Source organism: Cynara cardunculus (assembly GCF_001531365.2).
Source record: "Cynara cardunculus var. scolymus isolate 2C chromosome LG 10, CcrdV1, whole genome shotgun sequence".
NCBI classification, from domain to species: Eukaryota; Viridiplantae; Streptophyta; class Magnoliopsida; order Asterales; family Asteraceae; genus Cynara; species Cynara cardunculus.
Genome location: NC_037537.1, coordinates 28,803,482 through 28,828,454, shown reverse-complemented (window position 1 = coordinate 28,828,454; position 24,973 = coordinate 28,803,482). Strand labels below are relative to the sequence as shown.

The following is a 24,973-nucleotide window of genomic DNA, read 5'->3' as shown; positions in this document are numbered from 1 at the left end:
GGAGATTGCGTGTGAGCATCGAACGTGACATGGGAGCATCTGCAGCTTCCCCTAATACTATAAGGTTTTTTGTCCCATATTGGATTAGTAATGACTGCTCTGTGCCGCTTACATATCGAGTGGTAGAAGTCGAACCTTTAGAGAATGCAGATGCAGATTCTTTGCTGACTACAAAAGCTTCCAAATCTGGAAAATTGAAGAATCTTCCTAGTCTCGCCGATGCAAAATTGACTGGCTCAAGGAGGAATATCCAAGTCCTAGAAGCAATTGAGGACACTGGTTCTACTCCCAGCATGCTTTCTCCACAGGATTATGTCGGACATGGTGGTGCTATGCTGTTTTCATCACGAAATGATGCATATCTTTCACCTCGTGTGGGTATAGCTGTTGCTATTCAGCATTCTGAAAATTTTAGCGCTGGATTATCACTTCTTGAGTTGGAAAAGAAGGTGAGACACATTTTAGTTCATCAATATAATTTTATTACCTTGTTGCTCTAACAACATCTCACCATGCTGTCTCGCTTTGGATCTTCTTTCATCTTATAGCAAAGAGTAGATGTCAAAGCTTTTACTTCCGATGGATCTTACTATAACCTTTCAGCTTTATTGCACATGACTTCGGATAGAACAAAGGTATATGCCAGTTGTTGATTGTCCTTTTAGCTTATTTAACGTCAGTCGGAGATCCAGTCCTGACTTTTCTGTTTAAATGTTTGTTAAGTTGCTTCTTGTTTTAATCAACTTGAAGCTAGTTTTGCATCAAAGTATATTGGTTGGCTATCTTCTGACCCCAAACGACACCATCCATGTGTTTAGTTGGTGATTTTTTAATCTTGAAAAGCATATTCATTCCCTCGGTAAAGACAGGAATGACTAATGTATAGAGCAGACCAATGGGCCAAGCAAAGGAAGATGTTAATTATGGCTTTAATGTTCTTCATCAAAACATGAGCTACCTGATGTCCATAATGCTCCCAAACTAGCTCAATAGGATGTTTACGAGTAGTACCAACCACTTCCTGCCAATGACGATGCTAGACAGCCAGAAACTTCTAAGGACCTTTGCAACTACTCTGAGAGAAGAGGAAACAAGTTCCCAAAAATCATGTTGTAACCCTTTGTGGGTGAACGATGCTGGTGTGGTAGTGGGGGCTGTGGCTTATTTAGTTGAGCTAGGGTTCACACCAAGAGTTGCAGCCTCTAATACCATGTAGAAAAGTTCTTGGAAAAACATTCTTTTTCCATTGATCGGCAGAGGAACTAATAAATGTAGAAAGAAGACAATTGTTCAGCAAAAATCAAAAATAAGTTGCATACCATGTTGACATAATTTCCATGCGGACTCTTAGTATTGGCTTTTAAATTGTGAGGGGAAGAATAGTAAGAGGTGCAATTGACTTGTATTTCATGAACTATAAGAGGCAGAACATATATGAATAGAACCTATAACGGGGACTCAAAAAACAAAAACCTCGCGAATTAACTTGGGTTACAGGTGTGGTTCTGGGTGTATTGACTGCATCTTTTGGTGTAACTGGCCGGGACAAAGGGTCGCCATCCCGCGAGGGCGAGCTAACTCCAGAAACACGTCCTCAGTTCGGATTGCAGGCTGCAACTCGCCTGCATGAAGCCGGAATCGCTAGTAATCGCTAGTCAGCCATACGGCGGTGGAATAAGAAGCCTTCATATCTTAATGCACGGGCACATACTTATACTATGATATAGAAGCAGACAAATGCAAGAATTAAATCTAATCTCTTAAATACGTAAAGTATATACAATCTAATCTTCTAAACACAAAAAGTATATTAGAATTTAAATCCGTTCATTTTTTTGTGCTTTGGTTTCCTTCAACACTCTCCCTCAAGTTCGAGCAAAGATGTCAATTATGCCCAACTTGCTAATGAGAACTTCAAACATCTGCCTAGACAGACCTTTGGTGAGAACATCTACTAGTTGTTCAAATGATGGAACAGAGGGAATACAGATGTCTACTCGTTCACAATGACGATCAAATACAACATTTTTGTGTGATCATGTTGAACTGGATTGTGAGCAATACGCAGAGAAGACTTATTGTCCCATAATAACTTCACTGGGCTGTCTATTTCAATCGTTAACTCCTTTAGAAGAATTCTTTTTAGCCACATAGCTATTCATATTCCATGAGCATGCCCCTGAATTCTCCTTCACCACTGCTTCAAGTTACATGTTGCTTCTCACTTCTCCATCTTACTAAATTTCCCCAAACAAAGCTATGATAGAATGATGTAGGTCTTCAATCTCCTGCAAGCCCTCCCCAATCAGAGTATAAAAACTTCTACCTACATGTTCTGATTTTGGAGATGATAATTCCTTTGCCTGAGATCCCTTTGAGGTAGTGAAGGATTTTGTATATCGTCTTGAGATGATCTTCTGGGGGATTATTCATGAACTCTCTTACTAGTCCTACTGCTTCTGCATAGGCAATGTCAGGACGACTATGAACAAGTTAGATCTATTTACCAATTAGAATCTAATATCTGGCCAATCGTCCCGTTGAAGTGCGGTGATAGGAGAACAGTACACGTTAACAGTGCACATGAGCAGTAGACAATGAAGAGAATAATACTCTTTATCAAAGCAACCACGGCCATCCTCCATTTTCTCCGATGCTATTTTTGAATATAAGCATCATAACAAGGCCTGTATTGAAAGTGTTAACCAAATAAAACTATGTGCTTGAGCTACATCAGTTATATCAACCGTATCATTCTTTTTTTCTCCCTTTCTTGTTCATACCTAACTTATATCAACATCCCTAAATAAATTACTGCAGGTTGTCCATTTTCAGCCACACACCTTGTTTTTTAACAAGGCTGGCTTAAGCGTATGTCTGCAGCAGTGTGAAACTCAGTCACTGGTTTGGATTCATCCTACCGATGCTCCAAATCATTTTAGATGGCAGTCATCTGCCAAAGTTGAATTATTGAAGGTCTGGATATGATTACCCTTTTTGATTATACATACTGCTTGATAGAATGATTGCTTAATTTTGTTTCATGGTCGAATTTTGTCCTCACTGTAGTTAAGGACTAATGGATACCATTGGAGTACGCCATTCAGTGTTGCAACTGAAGGCTGGATGCGTGTTTCTTTGAGAAGTGAAACTACAGGCAAACGATTGTATTTGAAGGTTGAAGTAAGGAGTGGAACAACAAACTCGCGCTTTGATGTCATCTTTCGTACCAATTCATTTTCAAGCCAGTACAGGTTATTTTTCAGTTTTAAAGAGCTTAAAGCTTGGAGATATGAAATTGAATAAATCAAAATAATACTTGAGCTTTATCCATTTATCTGTTGGAAGCTACATTCCTTTAGCTTCTTGATATATAATGCTGTACATGTATAAAGTTCTCTCTGTGTCAGTATGCTATTATCAATTCTCCTCTCTGTTATCTTTGTTACATTCAGGAAATTGATATGGTTGTAAGTAATGGATCCAACACTCCAAGTTCTTGTCCTTAAAAAAAATGAAAAATCCATAAGTAACAGTATAAAGTATCTGTTCTATTTAGATATAGAGTATAAAGTATTTCTTGACTAACGGTCATTGAAATTTCCATGTTTTTCTAGATGGTATATTTGTAATCCTCATGTTTTTTCAACTATGTGAAGTCAATTACATAGAAGTTTACTTGTTCCTAGACGCTGGTAAATCTAGAGAGTGCTACACTTTCTTAAAGAAGAAAGTTATCTGAAACAACTACTCATTATCTTTAAATCTGATCAATTCATCTTCATTATCTTTTTGAGATATGAAAATATAATCATCTCAAAGGAGCCTTCGACCCTACAGTTCTGATTTGGCTTCACAAGCAAGCTCATAGGCTATAGAGTAGAATATAAAATTTGCTCATCTTGTAAAAGATTTTTCTCCCACTTGTTTTAGATTCCTGAATGTTTTGTTACTTAGTTGGTGGTCATCAGACTTGACCAATAATTTTATTCTAATTTTCTTAACATGAACAAATACAGAACATGTTTCTTGACTTCATATATCAACCAAATGAAACTTGTTGAATTTGTTTAGAAATGTTAGTAAAGCATATTGCACCATGCATATGGACATTTCTATAATTTGTATATTTGAGAACCCTCTTGCAAATCATCTTGAAATGCAGGATTGAAAATCGTAGTATGTGTTTACCCTTCCGTTTTCGGCAAATTGATGGTGATGATGATTCATGGCGTTGCCTTCTTCCTTGCACAACTGCTTCTTTTTCATGGGAAGACCTTGGTAGACAAAGAATCCTGGAAGTCCTGGTGGATGACACCGACACTAAAGAGTCAACTAAGTACAATATTGATGAGGTTCGAGATTATCAACCTGTTCAAGTGGATGGGAGACCTACTAAAGCAGTGCGTGTTACTATAGTGAAAGAAGAGAAAATGAATGTTGTTATGATGAGGGACTGGATGCCAGACAACAACGATCCCCAAGCGAGTGCCGATAAAAAGATTGCCTCATCTTCATCACAAACATCTAGGAATAATCTTCAACCATCAGTTTCCACCTCCGATGGTGAATTCCATCTTACCCTTGAACTCACCGAGTTTGGATTGTCCATTATTGATCATACACCCGAAGAGATATTGTACTTGTCAGTGCAGAACCTTCTTTTGTCATATTCAACTGGTTTGGGCTCCGGAATCACTAGGTAATATCCTAATAGCTTAATTATTGTCGCTCCATTTTCAGAACAAAATACTGTTTGCTAATTCATTGCATCTTCTGTATGATAGGATCAAACTAAGAATGCGTGGAATCCAAGTCGACAATCAGCTGCCTTTGACACCAATGCCTGTGCTCTTTAGGCCACAAAGACTTGGAGTAGAGGCAGATTATATATTGAAATTTTCTATGACACAGCAATCTGACGGATCGTTAGATTTTTGTGCTTATCCTTATATTGGTTTGCAAGTGAGATTCTGAATGCTTTTCTTCTAGCAAAGGCTATAGTTATACTTCCTTAATAACCTACGTATTTTTTCTGACAGGGACCTGAAAACTCCGCCTTCTTGATAAGTATTCATGAGCCAATCATTTGGCGACTTCATGGTATGATCCAGCAGATTGATTTTAGTAGATTCAGTGATAATCAAACAACTGCTGTCTCGGTGGATCCTATCGTTGAAATTGGGTATGCACCAATTATGTTGGATCCCTTTCTCATATCTGGTATCATGATTTTTGTGTAGTAACCATTTTTTCGGTTGCAGTGTTCTAAACATCTCAGAGTTTCGATTTAAGTTCTCCATGGCTATGTCACCGACTCAGCGCCCTGTGGGTGTACTTGGGTTTTGGTCATCCTTGATGACAGCTCTTGGGAACACAGAAAATATGCCAGTAAGTATCATCAACTGCTTTGAAGTCTGAGCACTTTTTCATTGGATACATTTTTTATGATACTGCTGCACGTGTGAGACAGAATGATGTATGCGTGATCTGATTGTTCACAGATACGGGTAAATCAGAGATTCCTGGAAAATGTGTCTTTGAGACAAAGTGTTCTTACCACCAATGCCATCTCAAATATTACCAAGGATATACTAAGCCAGCCTCTTCAGTTACTCTCTGGTGTGGATATACTGGGAAATGCAAGCAGTGCATTTGGACATATGAGCAAAGGTGTTGCTGCCTTATCAATGGACAAGAAATTTATTCAAAGTCGCCAGAGACAGGTTTGTTGCATCTAGTTGCTACATTTTGCATCTATTCTTCAACTGCTAACCACATGTGCTTTTATAATTGTTCAAACCTGAAATAAATGCTGCCAACCCGAAGGTATACCCTTAACAGTTGTAATTCTCTCCTTTCTATTAGATGAAGTTTTGTAATTATAGTTGTTGGTACATGTGCCATTCAGATTTTTACCTTTAGAGGACAAAGTTTAGAAGAATTTTGATCTCTAAGTAACTACTAATACATAAGGTTAGGTCCTTGTCAAAGCACCCTTGACCTTTTCCCCTATTAAAAACAGTTATGTACTTAGAGGGTGGCTTTGTATGCTGATTAGTTTTGTGATTTTTGGTTGGCATAAACTCCGAAGTAATTGTTTCTTTATTAAATCATCGTATGTGCAGGAAAATAAAGGTGTTGAAGATTTTGGTGATGTGATCAGAGAGGGGGGAGGAGCATTAGCAAAGGGCCTATTTCGAGGAGTTACGGGTATTTTAACAAAGCCTTTAGAAGGTGCCAAGGCATCTGGCGTGGAGGGTTTTGTTCAGGGTGTTGGTAAAGGGATAATAGGGGCAGCTGCACAACCTGTGAGTGGAGTCCTAGATTTGTTATCTAAAACAACTGAAGGTGCTAATGCAATGAGAATGAAGATTGCAGCTGCTATAACTTCAGAAGACCTTCTTCTCCGCAGAAGGCTGCCTCGAGTTATCGGTGGTGATAATTTGCTTCGACCATATGATGAGTACAGGGCACAGGGACAGGTATGTATGTGTGTGTGTGTGTGTGTGTGTGTATATTAAGATTGTACATGTTTAGAATGGCAACACTGAGCTGATTTCATGCCCAAATGCAGGTAATACTGCAGCTTGCAGAATCAGGGTCGTTCTTTTTACAGGTGGATCTGTTTAAAGTCCGTGGAAAGTTTGCCTTATCAGATGCTTACGAAAACCATTTTTCACTACGTAAAGAGAAGATACTTCTTGTGACACATCGAAGAGTTATACTCTTACAAGTATGTTAGTTTGTAGAGGTAGAGAAATATATATTTTTTCATGACATGATATTCAAGTAGTATTTATGATGGTTGGTTGGTGCAGACATCCAACCTTATACCACAAAAGAAATTCAATCCAGCTAGAGATCCATGCTTGGTGCTGTGGGATGTTCTGTGGGAGGATCTAGGGACCATGGAACTAACTCGTGGAAAGAAAGATGGAGCAAATGCACCTCCATCGAAACTTATCCTATACTTGAAATCAAAATCATCAGAGAACAATGATCATACTCGTGTTATAAAATGCTACCGTGATACCAAACAGGCAAGTGAGGTTTATTCCTCGATTGAGCAAGCAATGAAAACATTTGTGCCAAACCAGCCGAAGGTATGATATGAATTCTCCTCCCCTAGACTTGTTTCTCTATTTATGGTTGAAGAATATGAAAGGTTGAGTTTAGGTGTTGCGACTTGTTCAGGAAATTCATAAAAGGAAAGTGAAAAGACCATATTCGGGAACGGGTGATGTTTCGACTGCTGAAGCAGTTTTAAAAGAACGTGGATGGTTTATAGAGCAGGTTCCTGCATCGGTTCCACAGAATCCCATCTTTGGTACCAGTGCTAGTAGTCATCATTAAACACGAAAACCGTGGATGGATTAGCTCATGTCGACAAGGGGTATGTACACAAACCATAGACATGAAATTTTATTTGTGAATAATGGGATAAGATGATGTGTTGTAACAAACAGATGTAATATACAGGGTTTGCATTGAGATAATAATGTGAAATTGAGAGAAGGTGAAGATGGAGATGGAGACATAATGAGAGGTTTGGGGATGCAGTCAAATCACAAGCATATCCAATCCATGATAGCAAGCAAGTAAATGCAATGGTGGTATAGATGCAAAGCAAATATTTGTATGTCATAGATTTACTGGTACAACTGTTACTACTACTGTACAGAGAAGAAATTACCTTCTGTGTAGATTGATTGGTTATCAGATGATGATGTATAGCAAAATATCAACTAGAGAGAGAGAGAGAGAGAGAAATCTAGCCCCTTTTATTATTATTATTATTATTAATCAATCAAGAGCTCATTTTCTCTATATTACTAATTATTTCCTTTCCTTTTCTGTATATTGTGTATCTCACTTGGGGGAGTTTTAAAATGTTTTTCTTGATTTAAATTTTTATATTTTATTTGTAAAATGAAGAGAATATAATAAATAATCAATTCAGAGTATGTGGATGATGAAGTTGATATTTATCGAAGGAAGAGGAAAAAAAGAAGTTGCTAGAAGAAGGTAGCCAAGTTTGACCCTCCCTCCTTTCTTTCATCTTTATTCCAAAGTCAACGTTCCTCCACACCAATGGCAATAAATAATATAGTCATAATAAAATTCAAATTCTTATTGTCTTTCTTGAATTTCATCTTCAAAAAACATAAAAATTAATTCATACATCATCATTGAAAACTGACCAAAAACCAACCAATCACTGTTTTATTTTTATTTTTTTTCTTCAACGCAAAAAGATTTATATTTTCCATAAGAAAATTTCAATTTCTATGCATATTGTAGTATTAAATATCAAAAATATGCTTCAGTGTTGTGCTCTCCCAAGAATATGTATTCAAATACCTCTTATTTTGTAACTAGTTGTGTACCCGCGCAATGCTATTAATTTTAACGATTTTGAAGTTCCACATAAGATTTAACGATTATATAGGTTACACTTAGTTTTTACATATTGATACAATTTGAATAAATAAGAGTTATGGTTCCAATTACATACTATCGATGAAAAAAATTGTATGACAGTTTAAAATCCAATATATTTAAAATCCAACATATTTAAACGACTCCACAAATGTGTTCGATTTACACCAAGAGTCCAAGAGCAAAGAATCAAGAAACTTGAATTTAAGATAAACACTCAAAACCAATAAAGAAAACTACAAATTTGATCGATCATAAGTCATGAAAAGACAAAAAAAAATGGGTTTTAGAATGAAATTTCAACTGCTTACTTTCTTTCTTGTCCAGAAACTCAGATTAAGGTTGAATTAATACATGTATATATATATATATATATATTTCAAAAAAACCCAAGAACATATTAATTCAGAATATATTATACAGTGCAATTTAGACAGCCTAACCCCAAAATATATAGTATATATATAAATAAATAACTATAAAAGTATAAATCATAAATATTAAAAACAATTTTTCACAGTATATATAATATATAATAATATAATTAAGTCAAAAACTATTCAATATTGGACTCATTTCGAAGATATTAACGAGACGATTATGTATGTTAATTTGATAAAGGTTTAAAATGAAACATTTAAAAGTAAAGAACGTAAAGTAAATTAATTAACTAATTACAGGGGTATAAAATATAAATTTAAAATTATAATTTATAAAAAAAATCAGGTTGTGAGAGGGTGAGTGTATGTGAGGAGAGAAGGGGTGAAAAAGTGAAAAAGTATAAAAGATATCTTGGTCATTTAGTATTTTAAAACTTTAAAATTTTTATTAAATTTGTTTAATAAAATAATATAAATATATGTAGGGACCATTTGTTTACATACGAAGCCATTAGCCAATTTGGCTTTATGGGACAACGTTTACACTTATCACTTTTTTATGTGTATGGATATAATTTTAAGAAAGAAAACTAAGATTAGATTTAACATACACTCGTGTTAATGATTAGAAAATTCATGGTATTATTCTTTTGTTATGTCTTATAATATTAATGATTGTAACCCAACACATTAGAAAAGGCAATTTTCAACATCTAGCAATTGAATATGAATATATGAATATGTAATATAAAAAGGAGGGACAACTAAGTTGGAATTCCCAAAAGGAATATCTTTTAGAGAAAATAAATGGGGATGGCGAATTTGGCAAGACCAAAGGCCACCACCTATGGCTCTCTCTCTCTCTCCTCCTTAAGGTCTCTCGTCGTTGTCATCCGGCGGATATGTTGCCGCCATCAAAGCTGCTCAGTTAGGACTTCAAACTACTTGTATTGAGAAACGTGGTGCTCTTGGCGGTACTTGCCTTGCCTCAACGTTGGCTGTAAGCTGGTCTTCTTCTTTCCTTTCTAAACAAAAATTACATTTGGTTATGGGAAGGTAGGGTTTATATGTTGATGAATTATGTTTCAGGCACTTCCCACATGTATCATATCATGAAGCCAAAACTAGATTCGCAAAGCATGGTGTTAAGTTTGACAATGTCCCGCTTGTTTCTAACCTAACAAACGGTGTTGAAATCCTTTTCAAGTACGTAAAAGGCTATGCCAAGTTTCTGTCGATAGTGAACGGCAAAAACGTCATTGTTGCCACTGGCTCTGATGTCGAAGGATCACCATTCACGAGAAACGGATCGTCTCATCCACCGGAGCTTTGGCTTTGACACAAATTCCCAAGAGCTGGTTACATAGGCTTGGACCTCATATCGTCCCTTCCATGGATGGTGAGGTCCGCAAGCAGTTTCAGCGTATGCTCGAGAAGCAAAACATGAAATTCATGCTCAAGACTAAGGTGGCAGCAGTTGACACTAGCACGGATGTGGTGAAGTTAACCCTTGAACCATCAGCCGGTGGTGATCAGACCATACTTGAAGCTGATGTTGTTCTTGTTTCTGCGGGTAGAACTCCATATACTGCTGGACTCGGGTTGGACAAGATTGGAGTGGAAACCGAATCCCTGTGGACAGAAGATTCTCTACAAACATCAAAGGCGTTTACACGATTGGTGATGTGATACCTGGACCGATGTTGGCTCACAAAGCTGAAGAAGATGGTATAGCGTGTGCAGAATTCATTGCAGGGGAAGGAAGGACATGTTGACTATGATAAGGTACCGGGTGTGGTTTACACACATCCGGAGGTGGCATCTGTTGGAAAGACGGAGGAGCAGGTGAAGGAACTCGGGATTGCTTATAACATCGGGAGATTTCCGATGTTGGGCAACAGCAGGGCGAAGTCTAAGGATTGGTGAAGATAATAGCAGAGAAAGAGACGGATAAGGTGTTGGGAGTTGATTCATGAGGCCAGTTTGGCGTTAAATTATATGCTTGAATGATGTATTTTTTAAGTGATTTCAAAACATATATACATATACTCGTTTTGGTATATAAATATGCCAAAAGGTGAAACAAATATATGTGAATGGTTACATTAAATTCTAGCTATACATAAAAAAAAGGACATGTAAAGTAACACATGATACACTGTTTGAAAATGTGTTTGTGTGAGAGAGACTAAAAACATGATTTTTTTTCTCCATTTAAAAAAGGAGTGTTGCATATCTCAAAATATGATTTGCAATTGCAAATATCAAACCTTCCAACACTTTTGCCTCCATCCTCCAAAATTGGTGTCTCCCCATTATTTCTGTATTTTACCATTTACACAATCAAACGTGAAACTCAGCTTGCTTTGGCTGCTTTCTTTCCTTTCCTTTGCTTCTGCTTCAATTGATTGAGGCCTGCAGCAGAGACTTTGACGTTTCCGATAATCGCAGCCACAAGCTCTGGCTCTGTACATGCCTTCATCAACTCTTTCTCTCGTTGAGATGCTTCCACCATGTGACCAAACAAATTCATAGCCATTTTCGCAGCTTTAAACCAAACCCACAAATAGAAAATATATCATTACTTTATACTCTAATTTATTTATATACTAGCTGTAGTTTAAACTTTCACCATACCTTTTCCTTTCTTTGCTGTTCCAGGGATTATCTTCACACGATATTTATATGATTGTAAAGCAGCGTAAGGAGCACACACAGGCACAGCATATAAAAGAATGTCGTTTGGTAGAGGAACCCCTGTCAGATAATCCACGTCTGTCAATTTCTCTTTCTCATCTTCACCAATCTCCTTTATATCATCTTCTTCCATTGCCATCCTCTCAGCTTCACTAAGACTAGCATCATTGTCTTCATGCCTACCATTTGCACGACCACCCTTCACTTCATCTGGATGTTCTCTACAATCTTTAGACAGATGTCCAACCTTTTTACATTTGTAGCATATTTTTGGAGCATCTTCATTGCCTGCATTACAGCACAATTGGAACAATGCAATCAAATTGCAGATTTACAAGCCTGCACGAGTGTTTGCATGCAATATGATGAACAACCATTATACAAACCGGACAGACTTTATATTTAGCATAAGCAAAGTTAAGGACGTGCAAAAGAAATCGCTTCAAGTAGCAAGAGAAGTAGGACTTCAAGATAGACGAGCACACAAAGGTAAGCAAAGAACTGCAATTGCAGAAATGTTCTTCACACACACGACAAGAATCCCACTTTAAGGTATCCAAGTAAAAGCACCAAGTGAGGGATCTAGCAAACAAGAAAGCCCCATATGAGGTAGCTCAGTCAAGGAAAACCACTGTAACCCACCCCACACTGAAAAGACCTAACATGCACATCCAAAGAACTGTATACAGATACATACAGCAATAAAAATTCCATTTGTCTTTATTACTGCATATACATCATGTATGCATACACAGATTCTACTAACCACAAATGCATGAATCTCTAGTTTGGCTTGGAATTAATTTTATATTAGAAAAAGACAGAAACATTGTCACAATTTTCAGCAGATATTTGATACATACCGCCTACAGACTTCAACTCTGTGTTTGTAGATACTGCTTCACTCTGCGCATCTTGTTCATTCACTTTAGCTTTTCCAGCAGACTGCGAGTAGATTGTCTTGTCAGTCAAATTATAAATTCATGGCCTCACACCAGAATGTTCTATGTCTGAAAGAAAGGGGGAATATTAAGCATGCAAAGCAACTAGTGGACTCACAAGTAGAGAGAGAGAATGAAGCAAAAGGCACCTAATAGTTCATATATTCGCCTAGCGACTATCATGAAGTAATGCAACTTAATATACTCACAGCAAGTAAAGCCATTCGGATTTTCCTTTCTTCCTCGTCTTGATCCGCATACTTTTCTTTCATCTTCTTGAGTTTACTCTTCTGGCCACGGCTGACTTTTCCACCGCCATCTAGCCTTAAGTTCAGAACATCTTTTTGTGGCTGATGGTTGACTTTATTGTTTTTCTCCACGTCCTCTTCCCCATGACCAGCATTTCCGCCGACACTATGCGGTTGGCCTTTCTTGAGCTTTCTTCTTTCAGCTTTGGAGATATAAGGTTTTTCCCTCACTGTTGCTTTCTTCTCCTCATGATTATTTATCTCTGATTCCACTTCTGAAACATGAAGCCCGTATTTTTTAGCAGATGAGGCAGCAGATCCAAGCTCAAGAGCTCTATCAAGAAGATCCTCAAGTTCAGGGGACACAGTTGCAGCAGCTCTCCCAGATGTCTCCAATCCATTATCATCAATATTGCCACTGTGACTAGCCTCCTCTTCGACAGAAACTTCTTGCAGGTTGGTGGTTTTGACATCAGAGGAGCTGATTTCATGAGTAGAACTAGCTTCAGAGGATAAACTCGTCAATTTCTGTTCATCTGTTGGGAAATCTGAAACGTTTACTGGATCTTCTGCTTCTGCTGTTTCTCTCTCAGAACCAGAATCAGACAATTCTTTAAAAGGCTCACCGTCTTCAGCCTCAATGATTCCATCCTCTTCACCCCTTACTCTCCTTTCATTCAGATGAGACCCCAAGGAACTCTCATCCAAGCGGAATAATATGCCAAAGCCCATGATTAGAGGATGAGGAGGAAGAAAATTCTTCTTCCCTCTGATCATGAAACTGCCAACTGTAAGATATTCCCCAGTAGGAGCCGTTTTGCTCACCTGCTGCGGATACACCCACCATGCACTAGTAATAATCTTTGAGTTCCATGCTTGGCTGTGGCAGACCTAAGTCAGAAGATATACAAAGTTGATCATCCCCCATATCACTCTTACAAGCACAGAATTCCCAGAATTAACTCTTAATAATGTGCATATATTATGCACAGGATGAAACTGACTGCAGGGTTATATAGTTGGAGAGATCCGATGCATATTTTGACCGTGTTGGATTTCAAATTTCTGATCCAAATTTTTCGTAAAATGACTACTAGACCCATCTACATGCTCAAATATAGCATCTTAAACGAAACAAATCTTTGGCTTTGCAATATATAAAAAGAAAGCTCAACTAAAACAAAGGTAGCTTTGTACCCAATTCAACTAAGGCACCTTAAAAACCCTCATGAGTATTTGAAAACATAAAGGTATGATGTCAAGCACAAAAAATACATAGTCCCAATGGAAATTCTCCTCTAATCAGTCCAATCTATTTGATTGTTGAGTTATTTACTAGAAGAACAAACATTTCACGAACATCTATTAAGAGCCACTACCAAAATCTCACCTAACTCTTCTGAATCGGAAATTTTAACCTCAAAGATTCTATTTTCAATCGGCCAAAAATATTGTTAACCTTGCTAGGATAGAATAGTGCTGTAAGTGCTTTAGCTTTTAGAAACATATTCCAACAGATCACAAAATTGTTTGTTTGTTCACTGTCATGATTATTTAGCTTTATTGACATGAAAATTGCTTGTTACATCCTAATACAGCTTTTGACAAATACCAATGTGCTTCAGAATTCTCTCTTTTAATAGTTTGTGATCAGTACAATTTAGCGGTTTCAGTCCTCTAGACCACAGAACAATCAAGGTTGATACCACTACTTGCAACCTATCAGCATTAGTCATAAAGAAATCACTAGTTTGCAAGTACTCACAGTGAAAGATCCTGCTTGATTCAATGTAAGAGGGGGTACAGTGCTATCAGGCTTGTGATTCTTAATCACGGTACTAGAAGCTCCATGCAGTTCTGCGTGGACATACCTGTTCATCATCAAGCCATCAATATCAGCCTAAAAATCATCACTAAATAATAGCATGGATGACAGTCAATAGTGTTTGCTGAAGTATCCAGTAAATGGAATTATGGTTAGCTGAAATTTTGAAAAATTAAACCTCAATACCCAACAGATAAAATATAAAAGACATGGACATCATTTAGATCTCTTTAATTCCTTCTCTATTGCATTAGCAAATAGAAAGACTCACAATTACAATCTTGTATTCAACTTAGAATTATCCTCATATTACTTATTAATATAATACTGTGTCAAGCTAATTTACAAAGAAATGAAACAATTTATCTACTGGGATAAAAGCTAGAAAGCATGGGCTTAAAGTGTCAACCTTTCTGCATATATAACCTCCAATACACTTGTTACAAGTGCAAATGAATAACTTGACAACATTACTATAGGTCAAGATATAATTAATTTTATACTTTGATAAGATTTACATGTTGTCATGAAATAGTTCGGTTTTGAGAATGGAGATATTCCTAGTCTAGCATAGTTGGGTTGGTTAACATTTTTCTCTTCCTTTCCATACAGTTTTCTCCCCACAAGAGCAGGGGTGAGAAGTGTGAGCAATGAGAATGCGATGATCAAGCAGGGGGGGCAGAGATTTTGCAGTCACTACAATTAGTTATGTTCAAAGAGAAGAGCTCAAAAAAATTGTAAATTTCATTCAGCCAAGACACGAAGTAATGCACTATGCTGCACCCAGTTAAAAGTTACAATTAGAAATATTCACTCACAGGTCTCCTTTTGACATGTAACGCTTGACTATCATCTCATTCTGTTGAGCATCACGTCCACTGATAACCAAATAATTCTCACTGCTGATGAACCAATTGAACTTTTCAAACCAGTGCACTTTCCGTATATGTGAAATAGCAGCAACAGATTTTTCCTGATAATTTGTCCATGAGCGCAGTCAGTACATCTGACACCGAATCATAAAAGTTGACAAGAAATCACCTAAACAGCATAACAGACGCTAAATTAAATAGTAAAACAATCTTACAATGACGTTGTAAATTTTCAGTTGGCTTTGTTTATGAGTCATACAATTATCATTATACAATAGAAGTGCAAACTAAAGAAAAAAATTCATGGTGCCAGAAACCAAGTAACTGCGACAAATGCTAATTAGTCAAACAGATTATTACAAGCTGTCGATAATTCCCAATAAGCAATCTATGTGAATCCATTAGATGTTGTATGTTCATAAACCTGCCTACCTCAACAGGATCCATGTTATTCTTTAGGCCCCATGTGCATCATTAGGTTAGGTGAATTAAATTTCATTAATCAAAGACATCTTGACTAATCACGTTGTAGATGTGTTTATCAATGATATATTTGAGTTGCACAAGAAATTTGGATGTCAACACAGTAATTCTGATGTACTAATCTAGGACATGGTTAGATGGATAGATGAGTTGTGGGTAGACTTCACTCAACATGAGCTTTATGACATGCAACGTAGATTAGAAACAGTAAATGTCATGGAACTTTTCTTTTGGTGTCAATAGATCAAAAAACAAAACAAGATACTGAGACAACATATGAAATTAAGGACCACTATTTCTAGATGGCAATACATAACCAATGATAATAAGTACACATTCAACTAAAAATTCATGATGATATATTACCTGAGAGAGCTGTTGACGTGTCTTCTTTTCAGCAGCCTTAAAGGCCTTTGCATGAGCTGTAAGAGTCTTTTCTTGTTTGCTCTCCTGTTTCTTCTTTTGCTCATACCACCGTCGAGCATTTGCATGGGCAGAAAGCGCTAGATCAACTTCCACCTAAAGAGTGAAACCATGCATTCACAACAGTAGGTCGTAAGTCAGAGAGCAACCATTTTCTCATTAACATAAGTGGGTAAAGTGGGCAACGCTATAGACAAAAGCCATAATTTAATAAGGAATATGAGATCTGTTACATGAAGAATACTATCTATCAACAAAGAAATTGAATACTTTAAATAGAATAGATGACCCTCAAGTCATTTTTCTGTTGAGAAGTTTATCATTAGAGATGAATATGTGCACTAGTGTCTAGACTTTAGACTAAGAAAAAGGCAAGATTAAAGATGATGTCAAGAGCACTCATGGATATGAAATGAAACATAAAGATATAGGTACATACGAAAGTGCATTAAACAACATTAAATGTTAGAAAGTGAAAACTCTAAAGATAAGATGTTCAAGTAACACCTTTTCGACAGGTTGAGTTATTTCATCATCGTCCATTTCATCAAGATTATTGCTCAATAGCAGAGTCATGGAATTTCTTTCAAGATGTAGTTTGTCGATAAGACCTGCAACAGGATTTCCAGATTTCTTCTCCTCTTTCACCATGCGAGTTAAATCATCCCAACTCATACCATTTGCAAGAGCTACGCGAACAGCCAAGATAGCAGCATCCACATCCTCTAAATTGTATTCTATAAGTTCTGCCATTGTAACAGAGCGATCAACTTCTTTCTTCAGTACTTGTACACGGTTTTCCTGTAACAAAAACTTTGAATAAGCTAAACAGCATTTATGATGAACAATTTTAAAGGTGCACGCTAACTATTCTATTTACTAGTGCCGCTTTAAAAACTACACATACACAGCATATCTTATATGTATCTTACATATTTCTGGTGCAATCTTGGTTGTTAGCTTGTTGCTATACCTTTTAAGTCACTTTGAAGGGCTTACAGGTTTGGTTCACTTACGCTGTATCTCCCACCTCATTTGTGTACATAAATAGAACTTTATCTAGAAGACAAACAGACTGTTCAACAATCCAAACAAATGTGAAAAATACATTGTTGGACTTTTGAAATAATCAAGATAAAACCAACATGGAGAAGTCTTATGATTCACAACCTAGTCCTCTCTTCTGAAGGATGCAAAAATATTCATTCCAGTGAAATGAACCTCAGGTGAAAACGAATTTCAAGTTTTTCTGCTGAACAAAAAGATGCATGTGTGCATGCACTATTCATAAGAAAAATGGGAAACCAAGATGTGAAGGATGATAATAGAGTCTATATAGGACCTGATCGTTGCGAATCTTGGTAAGCTTCTGCATTGCAGAACTCTCTTTTGCTTCTTGTTGTTGTTCAACTCGCTGGCTCTCAATTTTACTATAGAATTCATCCAATGCAGCATCAAACGTCTCAAATTTCACAGAAACCCTTGATTTGAACTGATTTAACAATAACGGGCAGAACTCATCATAAATCTGCAAAAGGAGATCAAAGCGTGTCATCAATAACAATGTAGAAGAAAGGCCTCGCTACTTCCACAAGATGAAAAGAGTGTCTATTTATTCCTTATATGCACATCTAGAAGAGTAGTTGCAGTAAAACTAGAAGCTAAAAACTAGAAGAGTAGTTAAAGTAAAACTAGAAACCAGATTTATATGTTGAAAAAAGGTGGAGAATTTACTTTTGAGAAGTGGTTCAAGAGAAGGTCAGGATAACTCAAAGAGCTTGATTATTCGTTTGACATCACATAAAATTAAAACATCAGACACAAAAGACATTTTGAAGAAAGCAAATTAGATAGTTACAAACTTACTTAGTTCACCTTACTAGGTTACTTGGCACTCCCACCATTCCAACAAAATAATTCGTTGCTTCCGAGAATCAAACCTATGACTTCTATTTTAGAACTAATAGTTATTCTTCAACTTTATAAAGGAAATTGTGATAACTTCATTAAATTTCGTGGAATGTACCACAGATACAAAATTAATCAAGGCTAATCTTACTTTTAGTATTATCATAGAATTATCACAAACACTGATTAGAAACAAAGCTTAACCTGATCAGTGCCAGACGATTCAGCAGGGGCTTGATCCTTCCCCATTTTCTTCTGCTGCATTAAGATGTATCCTTCTGGAATTTTAGCACCTGATATAACATCCTCCAGCCAGTCCTCAAACCTCTTAACAGCTTCAGAAAGAGTCTGAATGCAACCATCCTCTAATTTCAGGTCCTTGGAAACTTTCAAGTTTGGAGCTAGGCCAGCATCTAATATAATATGTTCTGATAGTGCTGGTCCATAACCCAAAGCCTCCCCAAGAACAACCTTCAATGTAGCTTGTTTGGCATGGGCACTATCCTTCTTTTTATTAGAATCATTGGACTTCACAGCCTTGTGGCTCCCCTTCTTCACTTGTGGTGCAACAGGTGCATGATTTCCACCTGCACCATCTTCCACATGTTCATTACTTTCTTGATTGTTAAAGGATGTAAGGGTTTCCTGTAACTTTGCACCATCAGCCCGTTCAAAGACTCTACAAATTTCAACTGGATAAGGATGACGTGCCATGATTGCAACCCCTTTATCATCGTCCCTAAATCAAGTAAGTTAATAACTTCGTTTACTTCATAGAGAGAGATAAGACTACAAACAAAGGACAATCAATTAGATTTGTGGGATGATAGAAGAAAGATCTCAAGCTACCATATTCAACTTGCAATAAATAACCAGGCGCAAATGGCTTTCTCTAGTGCCCTTGTAGATTATGGACAGTAGCTCCTTACAGTACTAGGTGGAACAGACACAATAGTCACAAATACAAAATCCTTCTAAACTTGAAAACTGCTACAATAGTTTAGAGTAATCATCTGACCAAGCAGTTCACACTAACAATAACTTTAGGGTGGATACAGGTTTCAGAAGATATGATTGGCATATCACCTGCTAGCAAAACCCAGTAATAATTATGGAACACCAATCATCACCTACTTTTCCTTAGTCAAAAGATGGGAAGGCTCCATTAGTGCAGCTGTCACCACTAGCCTAATATAGAGTAACAGGTAGGTTGTTCAGCAAGTAAGGCAACCACATGGTTGATGCTTAATTACAGGAACCATCAAGCTTTAACAAACAGATATCAAGAAGAGAGAAACCTAAGGACATGTAACATATTGAAATATAACAAAAAACTAGAAAGAAGAAAACACATGATTCTAGATTCAAACCTGTGTGACCGCAGAAGAGTCATAACCATGAATTCGGAATCGGTGAGGAGTATGTTCCCTTGTGCATAGAGCTCCAATATAATATAGTGAGCATTAACACCAACCCCAAACTGAAAGAGAATTATCTGTTCACATAGTACATCAAATTAGAAGCATGCAAAAAAGATAATTCAATAATCAATAAGGAAGAATCTGACTTTAACCAAGATTTACCCGATCATATCCAAGCTGCCGTACATCCTCAAGCCTTCTAGTTCTGATGTGTTTTCGCAATTTGAGAGTGAACCCAGAAGGAGTATTACTTTTATCCCTATAAACAGCAAAGAAACCCAACATATACTTTGAAATAATTATTCAATAACACATTTATCCACTTACAGCTTGTAACCCTCCCCGAATGAAGATAGGTCATGACAAGTGTGGAGGCCTGAGATATTGATTCGAGATGGTAGATTGCTTGTTTGTATTTATGCAGTGTCTGAGACACAGTAATCCTCTTTTTTGATGGATTACACATGCAAGGAATTTTCCCATTTGGTTCTATTTTTTCAATTACCAGATTGACTATCACGCCGTAGCCTAAACTCTAATGTTGATACACTAATTATGGACGCTCGATTAACTGTATTTCATGAAAAAGATCTATCTTGTTACATCAGTCAAAATCTGAAATTGCGGTTAGGACTGTGATTTGGTGTAGCGGTTAAGCCGATATAAACCGTCAATGAGAGCTTACCTGAGATAAGCTGTGGTATGCAATCTTACCCCACTTTCCATCAGCAACAAAACCTTCTCACTCTCTCCAGACTCGGTAATTCCACTGCTATTCATCAACTTGAATACATATGTCTGCAAACCATGATCCATAAAAAACCAAGGTTTCAAAAACCAACAGCTATAGTTTAGAAGCTACTCATTTTTCTTGTCAACCACTCAACGATATATAAAATAATTCTTCACTGAGGTGTCTATATGCCTGCATATGTATCAGCATCACCCAATGCCATAACAATCACCAACTCTGTTTTTTGGAAATACAAATAAAAAAGAGGACCACTATGACTTTCAGATCAATCAGACTGATGAGTAGCTTCATGTTATTAATACACTGGGAAAACTTGTGAGAAAATTTGATAAAATACATAGACCCTTGGTGGTGTAAGACTTAAGAACTCCTCTTGTTTCTTACGACCCTCGTCTTGAACCTAATAACATACTTATGTGAAGTCTGACTTGTTGAACTTAAAACATCAAAATTATGCTTAAACGTGAAGCTGTATAGTTTGGAATTGAAGAAGCAAGTGGAATAAGTTCCACTGAGACAGTGAATAAGTGGCAATACTCTGCATCATGGATAAATGACAGAAATGGATCCCTATTTAGTCATGTAGGAACCGACCTTGAACTCTGATAGCACATTGATAAGTGCCTTTGAACCATATAAACTCAAATAAGAAATAATCTGAAGAAGATACATCTAACATAATTAGGGTTTCCACCTTGGGAGAAAGATCGTAGACATTAGAAAGGCGCATCCCGATTAAGCGACGTAAGCATTTGACCTCGGCGGCCACGTCCGCCGTGTTCATCCGGACCTTCACCATCTCTCAATAGCTTGAAGTAAGTGGTGCAAAAATGAAGGAAGACAACGATTTGAAAATGGGAAGAGAAAGAAAAGGCAGTTTGGAATCGTGAGTTTAGGGTTGATACATTTTTTCATTTTGATGCTCCTTTAATTAAATTTTTTTTTTTTTTTAAATATATAAGTAATTTTGATTTTCTTTAAAACATAAATAAATAAATAAATAAATAAATAAATAAATAAATAACGATGTTGGATTGTTCAAACATAAAGAAAACTTGGAATACAAAACAAGAAGTATTATTTGATGTTGATGATGATCACAACAGCAACTTACATTCCACTTACTCGATTCCACATCATTCATATTTTCATCGTTGTTCGTTGTCATAGAATTTTGAAATCCTTAAGGAGTGCTCACGTGATTTAGTAGGATTGTATGTAATAAGGTTTTTAAAAATGTTAAAAGCATTTGGTTTGGATTTGGAATAATCGATTCATAAAAATGTAATTGAATTATTTTTATAATCATTTATAATTTTTTCTACAATTTATTAATAAATAATGAAATTCAATTCCTATAAACCAAACACACAAATAATTTCAAATTAATTGCAATCCAAATCTCTCTATGAAATCCAAATCTCTTAAAAACAATTTTGCAAACCAAACGGACTCTAAGTCTCTGAGCTCGTATAGCTAATTGTGAAGGCCGGTAAAAACATTTCTAACGGTTTACAGCTATAATATATATAATAATCAAAAGTCAAAATTATTTTTAAAGAAATTATATTCAACTATAGCCGTTGTCTACAGGTGTTTAATGCGTGATGCAGTTTAGAGGCAAATCACGTATTATTTTCAAACCATCAAATTAACTATAGATTACGGCAGTGTAAAGTGCGGTGTAATTTGTATCTAAAAAGTATACACTTGGAATAAGTAAATAAAGTTAAGTTTGTTGGTTGATATTAATAAAAATTAAATGGAAATATATATGCAACATAATTAAGTCAAAATCCATATATGGATGACACTAAACACAAAGAAATATTATTTCCTAGACATGATACAAGCTTTGGCGATTATTAGTAGTATTATTGCATAAAAATGACAAATCCAAACAATTGAATCCATAAATAATCACACTTTCTCTATATAAACTAATCAAAAAAGGTATAAAAAGAAGCGTTGAATTGCAGTTGCAGTTGCATTCAGAGAAAGAGAAATGGTAATATATTATATGTATCCACTTTAAAACATCGTTTGTCAAGAGCAAAAGATAATTAGTTGTTGTACTTTCTTTCAAACTACAAACAATGCAATAACTTACGTGTGGTTATGGTTTTTTTACTTGTTAAAAATGAACATGAACATGAACATGCATGCATGTCACCCTCAATGTTTTTTATTTATTTATTAAAATTAAAGAACACAACCAATTACTTTAACAAATCATATTAGATAAAAATCTTAAATATTATAAAAAAATGTCATATTTTTTGTGCAAAAGCAATTGATTTATTATCATGAGATAACATAAAATTAATTTGGTGGCCAATGTTTGTTAGGAAAATCATGAATTGAAAATACATATATATATATATATATATATATGTGTGTGTGTATGTATATATGTGGTTGCGGTGTGTGAATGAAAAAATTAGTTATATGTACTAAATGATAGAAGAACACTGAATATATAGTTCAACAACCATAGTCTTTACTTCATCTTCTTGTGCCCATGTTTCTCTACAAGTTACTAAATGATAAGTCTCTAAGGAAGAACATTGAATACTCACTAGGAATTATTAACCGTCAAATAAAAGTAACAAATTAATTTTAGTTAATGAGTAAATTATTTCATTAAAAAGAAAGGTGTTACTTTTAATTTAATTTATAACGAGAAAGAAATAATGAATCAAGTGTGGCTTTTATAATAATATTGGAATTTGTATAATTGTATGAAGAAATAAATTAAAGTATATAATTTTAATGTAAAAGAGAAAAACATTAATGAACCTGGAAAGACAGAAGCACCAAGAAACCAAGATTTTGCCATTAAAAGAGTAAGAGGCTATAACCATAACTATAACTATAACTATAACTAACAAGCAATAGCATCAGCCTTTACATTTTAATTCCCAACAAAAACAAGACACCAAAATTTCCCAACCATCTAATTCTAAACCTACAAATATATATATATATATATATATATATGATTCAAACACAAAAGGAGTAGTATTCATTAATTATCAAGAATATTGGTGCATGATTATAAACTTAACTTATCATACCATAGCATGATGATTTGAGAAAATTAATTAATTAGCTAGGAAAGCTTGAAGTGATCAAGCCTTGTTTCTCCAAGCCTATGAGCATAGGCGTGGGATTTGTAGTCAGCCCAAGTGAATGCTTTGTAGAGGGGTTTGTTTAGTTTCAGTAATTGTGGTGGACATGTGATTGTTGTTTGGGGTGGAGGTCCACCAAAGAACACCATTGACAATCGTGATTCAGTAGATGATGTGTTCGCCATGGCTCTATGTCGTGCACTCACAAATCTCCCATTTGTCATAGCCTGCACACACACACACACACAAATACATATGTATATATGTCAACGATTAAGAGAGAAGTAGACGGTACAAAGAAGCAATGATTGTTTCTATATACATTAATGAAAAACATGTGTATATATATATATATTTATATTTAGATGTTTGTAAATCTTTACCTACCTGTAAGAGGTCACCAACGATGACACAAAAAGCCTGTGGGTCCGGCGTGACAGGTAGCCAATGACCATTTCCCAATGATAGCTGCAGGCCAGGGACATCGTTGGATGTGAGGAGGGTCAAGATCTGAGGGTCAGAATGCTCTCCAAACCCAATGGGATTATTAGTAGTAGAAGAGACTGCTGCTGCTGCTGTTGGTGGTGGATAGTGATTGAGTCTGAGGAGTGAGTCAGTATCTCTGTCTGTAAGCAAAGTGGTAAAAACTTGAAGTGGGAGGCCAAGTCCTTTGGCCATCAAGCCCAATATCTCACATGCCAACCTCCGAACTTCTGCTATGTAACCATTCACTGTATAACTGCGTGCATGTAACCAAACAAATTATATCATTAAACATGCACTAAATCAATGTAATTAAATTATATATATATATATATATATATATATATATAAATTGACATATTCTGGATAAGTCCTGCATGGACTGAGAACCATGTCAGCTACCAACAGCAACAGCAACAGCAACAGCAACAGGAAGATGGGAAAAGAAAACACACACACACACAGAGAAACACCTGTTACTACACACAGTAAAAGCTAGCTAGCTAGCTAGTGGGTATATATATATATATAGGTAGCTAGCTGACAGCTAGAGTTATAAAGCAAGCAAGAAAGCAAAGGGAGATAGACAGGGTCTCCGGTTACTTGCTTTTTATGGTAAAAAAGTAGAAACCAAATCCACCATTGTCTTCACCGAAACTGGATACTTGTTGCTCCCCCATTTCATTTCATTCTCCTCCTACTCCCTTTCTTTCCATTATTACATATATTATCTATGTTTTCATTTTAAAGATTAGGAACAAATATAGCCACATGATTCACTCTAGAAAAACAACAAAAACAAGTACAAGCTTGGTTTTTTGCTATGTTTCCCACCACCACAACATCATAAAGTAAGATATTAAACTAAATCATCCTATACATATATATATATATATTAAACTTAATTAAGTTACTTTCTTTTAATACAAATATACATATATATATATATATATATATATGTGTGT

At 36.0% G+C, this 24,973-nt stretch overlaps 3 protein-coding genes and 1 pseudogene across 17 annotated transcripts in view; 2 read left to right on the top strand and 2 right to left on the bottom strand.

Annotated features, from left to right (window-relative positions):
• The window catches only part of LOC112519038, a 58,801-nt gene extending 51,024 nt beyond the window's left edge, over positions 1-7,777 (top strand). For 13 of the 14 annotated variants that reach the window (XM_025126965.1, XM_025126955.1, XM_025126953.1 and 10 more), the window contains 14 exons: positions 2-449; positions 549-635; positions 2,821-2,976; positions 3,070-3,254; positions 4,166-4,702; positions 4,788-4,965; positions 5,043-5,185; positions 5,265-5,391; positions 5,505-5,726; positions 6,129-6,485; positions 6,578-6,736; positions 6,822-7,106; positions 7,198-7,396; positions 7,483-7,777. In XM_025126965.1, the coding sequence (XP_024982733.1) occupies positions 2-449; positions 549-635; positions 2,821-2,976; positions 3,070-3,254; positions 4,166-4,702; positions 4,788-4,965; positions 5,043-5,185; positions 5,265-5,391; positions 5,505-5,726; positions 6,129-6,485; positions 6,578-6,736; positions 6,822-7,106; positions 7,198-7,356 (3,043 nt within the window). In that variant the 3' untranslated portion in view covers positions 7,357-7,396; positions 7,483-7,777. The remainder of the gene's footprint in view (position 1; positions 450-548; positions 636-2,820; positions 2,977-3,069; positions 3,255-4,165; positions 4,703-4,787; positions 4,966-5,042; positions 5,186-5,264; positions 5,392-5,504; positions 5,727-6,128; positions 6,486-6,577; positions 6,737-6,821; positions 7,107-7,197; positions 7,397-7,482) is intronic. The other variant, XM_025126956.1, reaches the window with a different exon arrangement.
• Positions 7,778-9,629: 1,852 nt separating this feature from the next.
• LOC112520228 lies at positions 9,630-10,802 on the top strand (annotated as a pseudogene).
• A 59-nt stretch (positions 10,803-10,861) lies between these two features.
• On the bottom strand, positions 10,862-21,262 carry LOC112518985 (nuclear export mediator factor NEMF). Of its 2 annotated transcripts, XM_025126833.1 has the most exons (14): positions 21,089-21,262; positions 20,326-20,438; positions 19,803-19,899; positions 19,590-19,714; positions 18,424-18,958; positions 17,654-17,839; positions 16,819-17,112; positions 16,255-16,407; positions 15,352-15,506; positions 14,474-14,579; positions 12,670-13,599; positions 12,383-12,464; positions 11,460-11,807; positions 10,862-11,369 (listed from the first exon to the last, which is right to left on the bottom strand). In XM_025126833.1, the coding sequence occupies exons 1-14, from the start codon at positions 21,191-21,193 to the stop codon at positions 11,179-11,181; spliced, it is 3,420 nt and encodes a 1,139-aa protein (XP_024982601.1). In that variant the 5' UTR covers positions 21,194-21,262; the 3' UTR covers positions 10,862-11,178. The 2 variants fall into 2 exon arrangements, with proteins under 2 accessions (XP_024982601.1, XP_024982602.1); XM_025126834.1 differs by lacking the exons at positions 10,862-11,369; positions 11,460-11,807 and having other exon boundaries at positions 12,446-12,529.
• Positions 21,263-23,506: 2,244 nt separating this feature from the next.
• Positions 23,507-24,973, bottom strand: part of LOC112518827 (gibberellin 2-beta-dioxygenase 2-like) — a 3,627-nt gene continuing 2,160 nt past the window's right edge. Inside the window, exons 2-3 of the mRNA XM_025126576.1 lie at positions 23,913-24,264; positions 23,507-23,752 (exon numbers count right to left, since the gene is read on the bottom strand). Coding sequence (XP_024982344.1) covers positions 23,507-23,752; positions 23,913-24,264 — 598 coding nt within the window. The remainder of the gene's footprint in view (positions 23,753-23,912; positions 24,265-24,973) is intronic.

Coding starts and splice junctions, on each gene's coding strand:
- LOC112518985 (XM_025126833.1), bottom strand. CDS start 21,193: ATGGTGAAGGTCCGGATGAACACGGCGGACGTGGCCGCCGAGGTCAAA. Junction 19,715..19,802: donor GGCAGCTTGGATATGATCGG/GTAAATCTTGGT, acceptor CTATGTGAACAG/ATAATTCTCTTTCAGTTTGG. Junction 12,465..12,669: donor TCCGAATGGCTTTACTTGCT/GTGAGTATATTA, acceptor ATCTACTCGCAG/TCTGCTGGAAAAGCTAAAGT.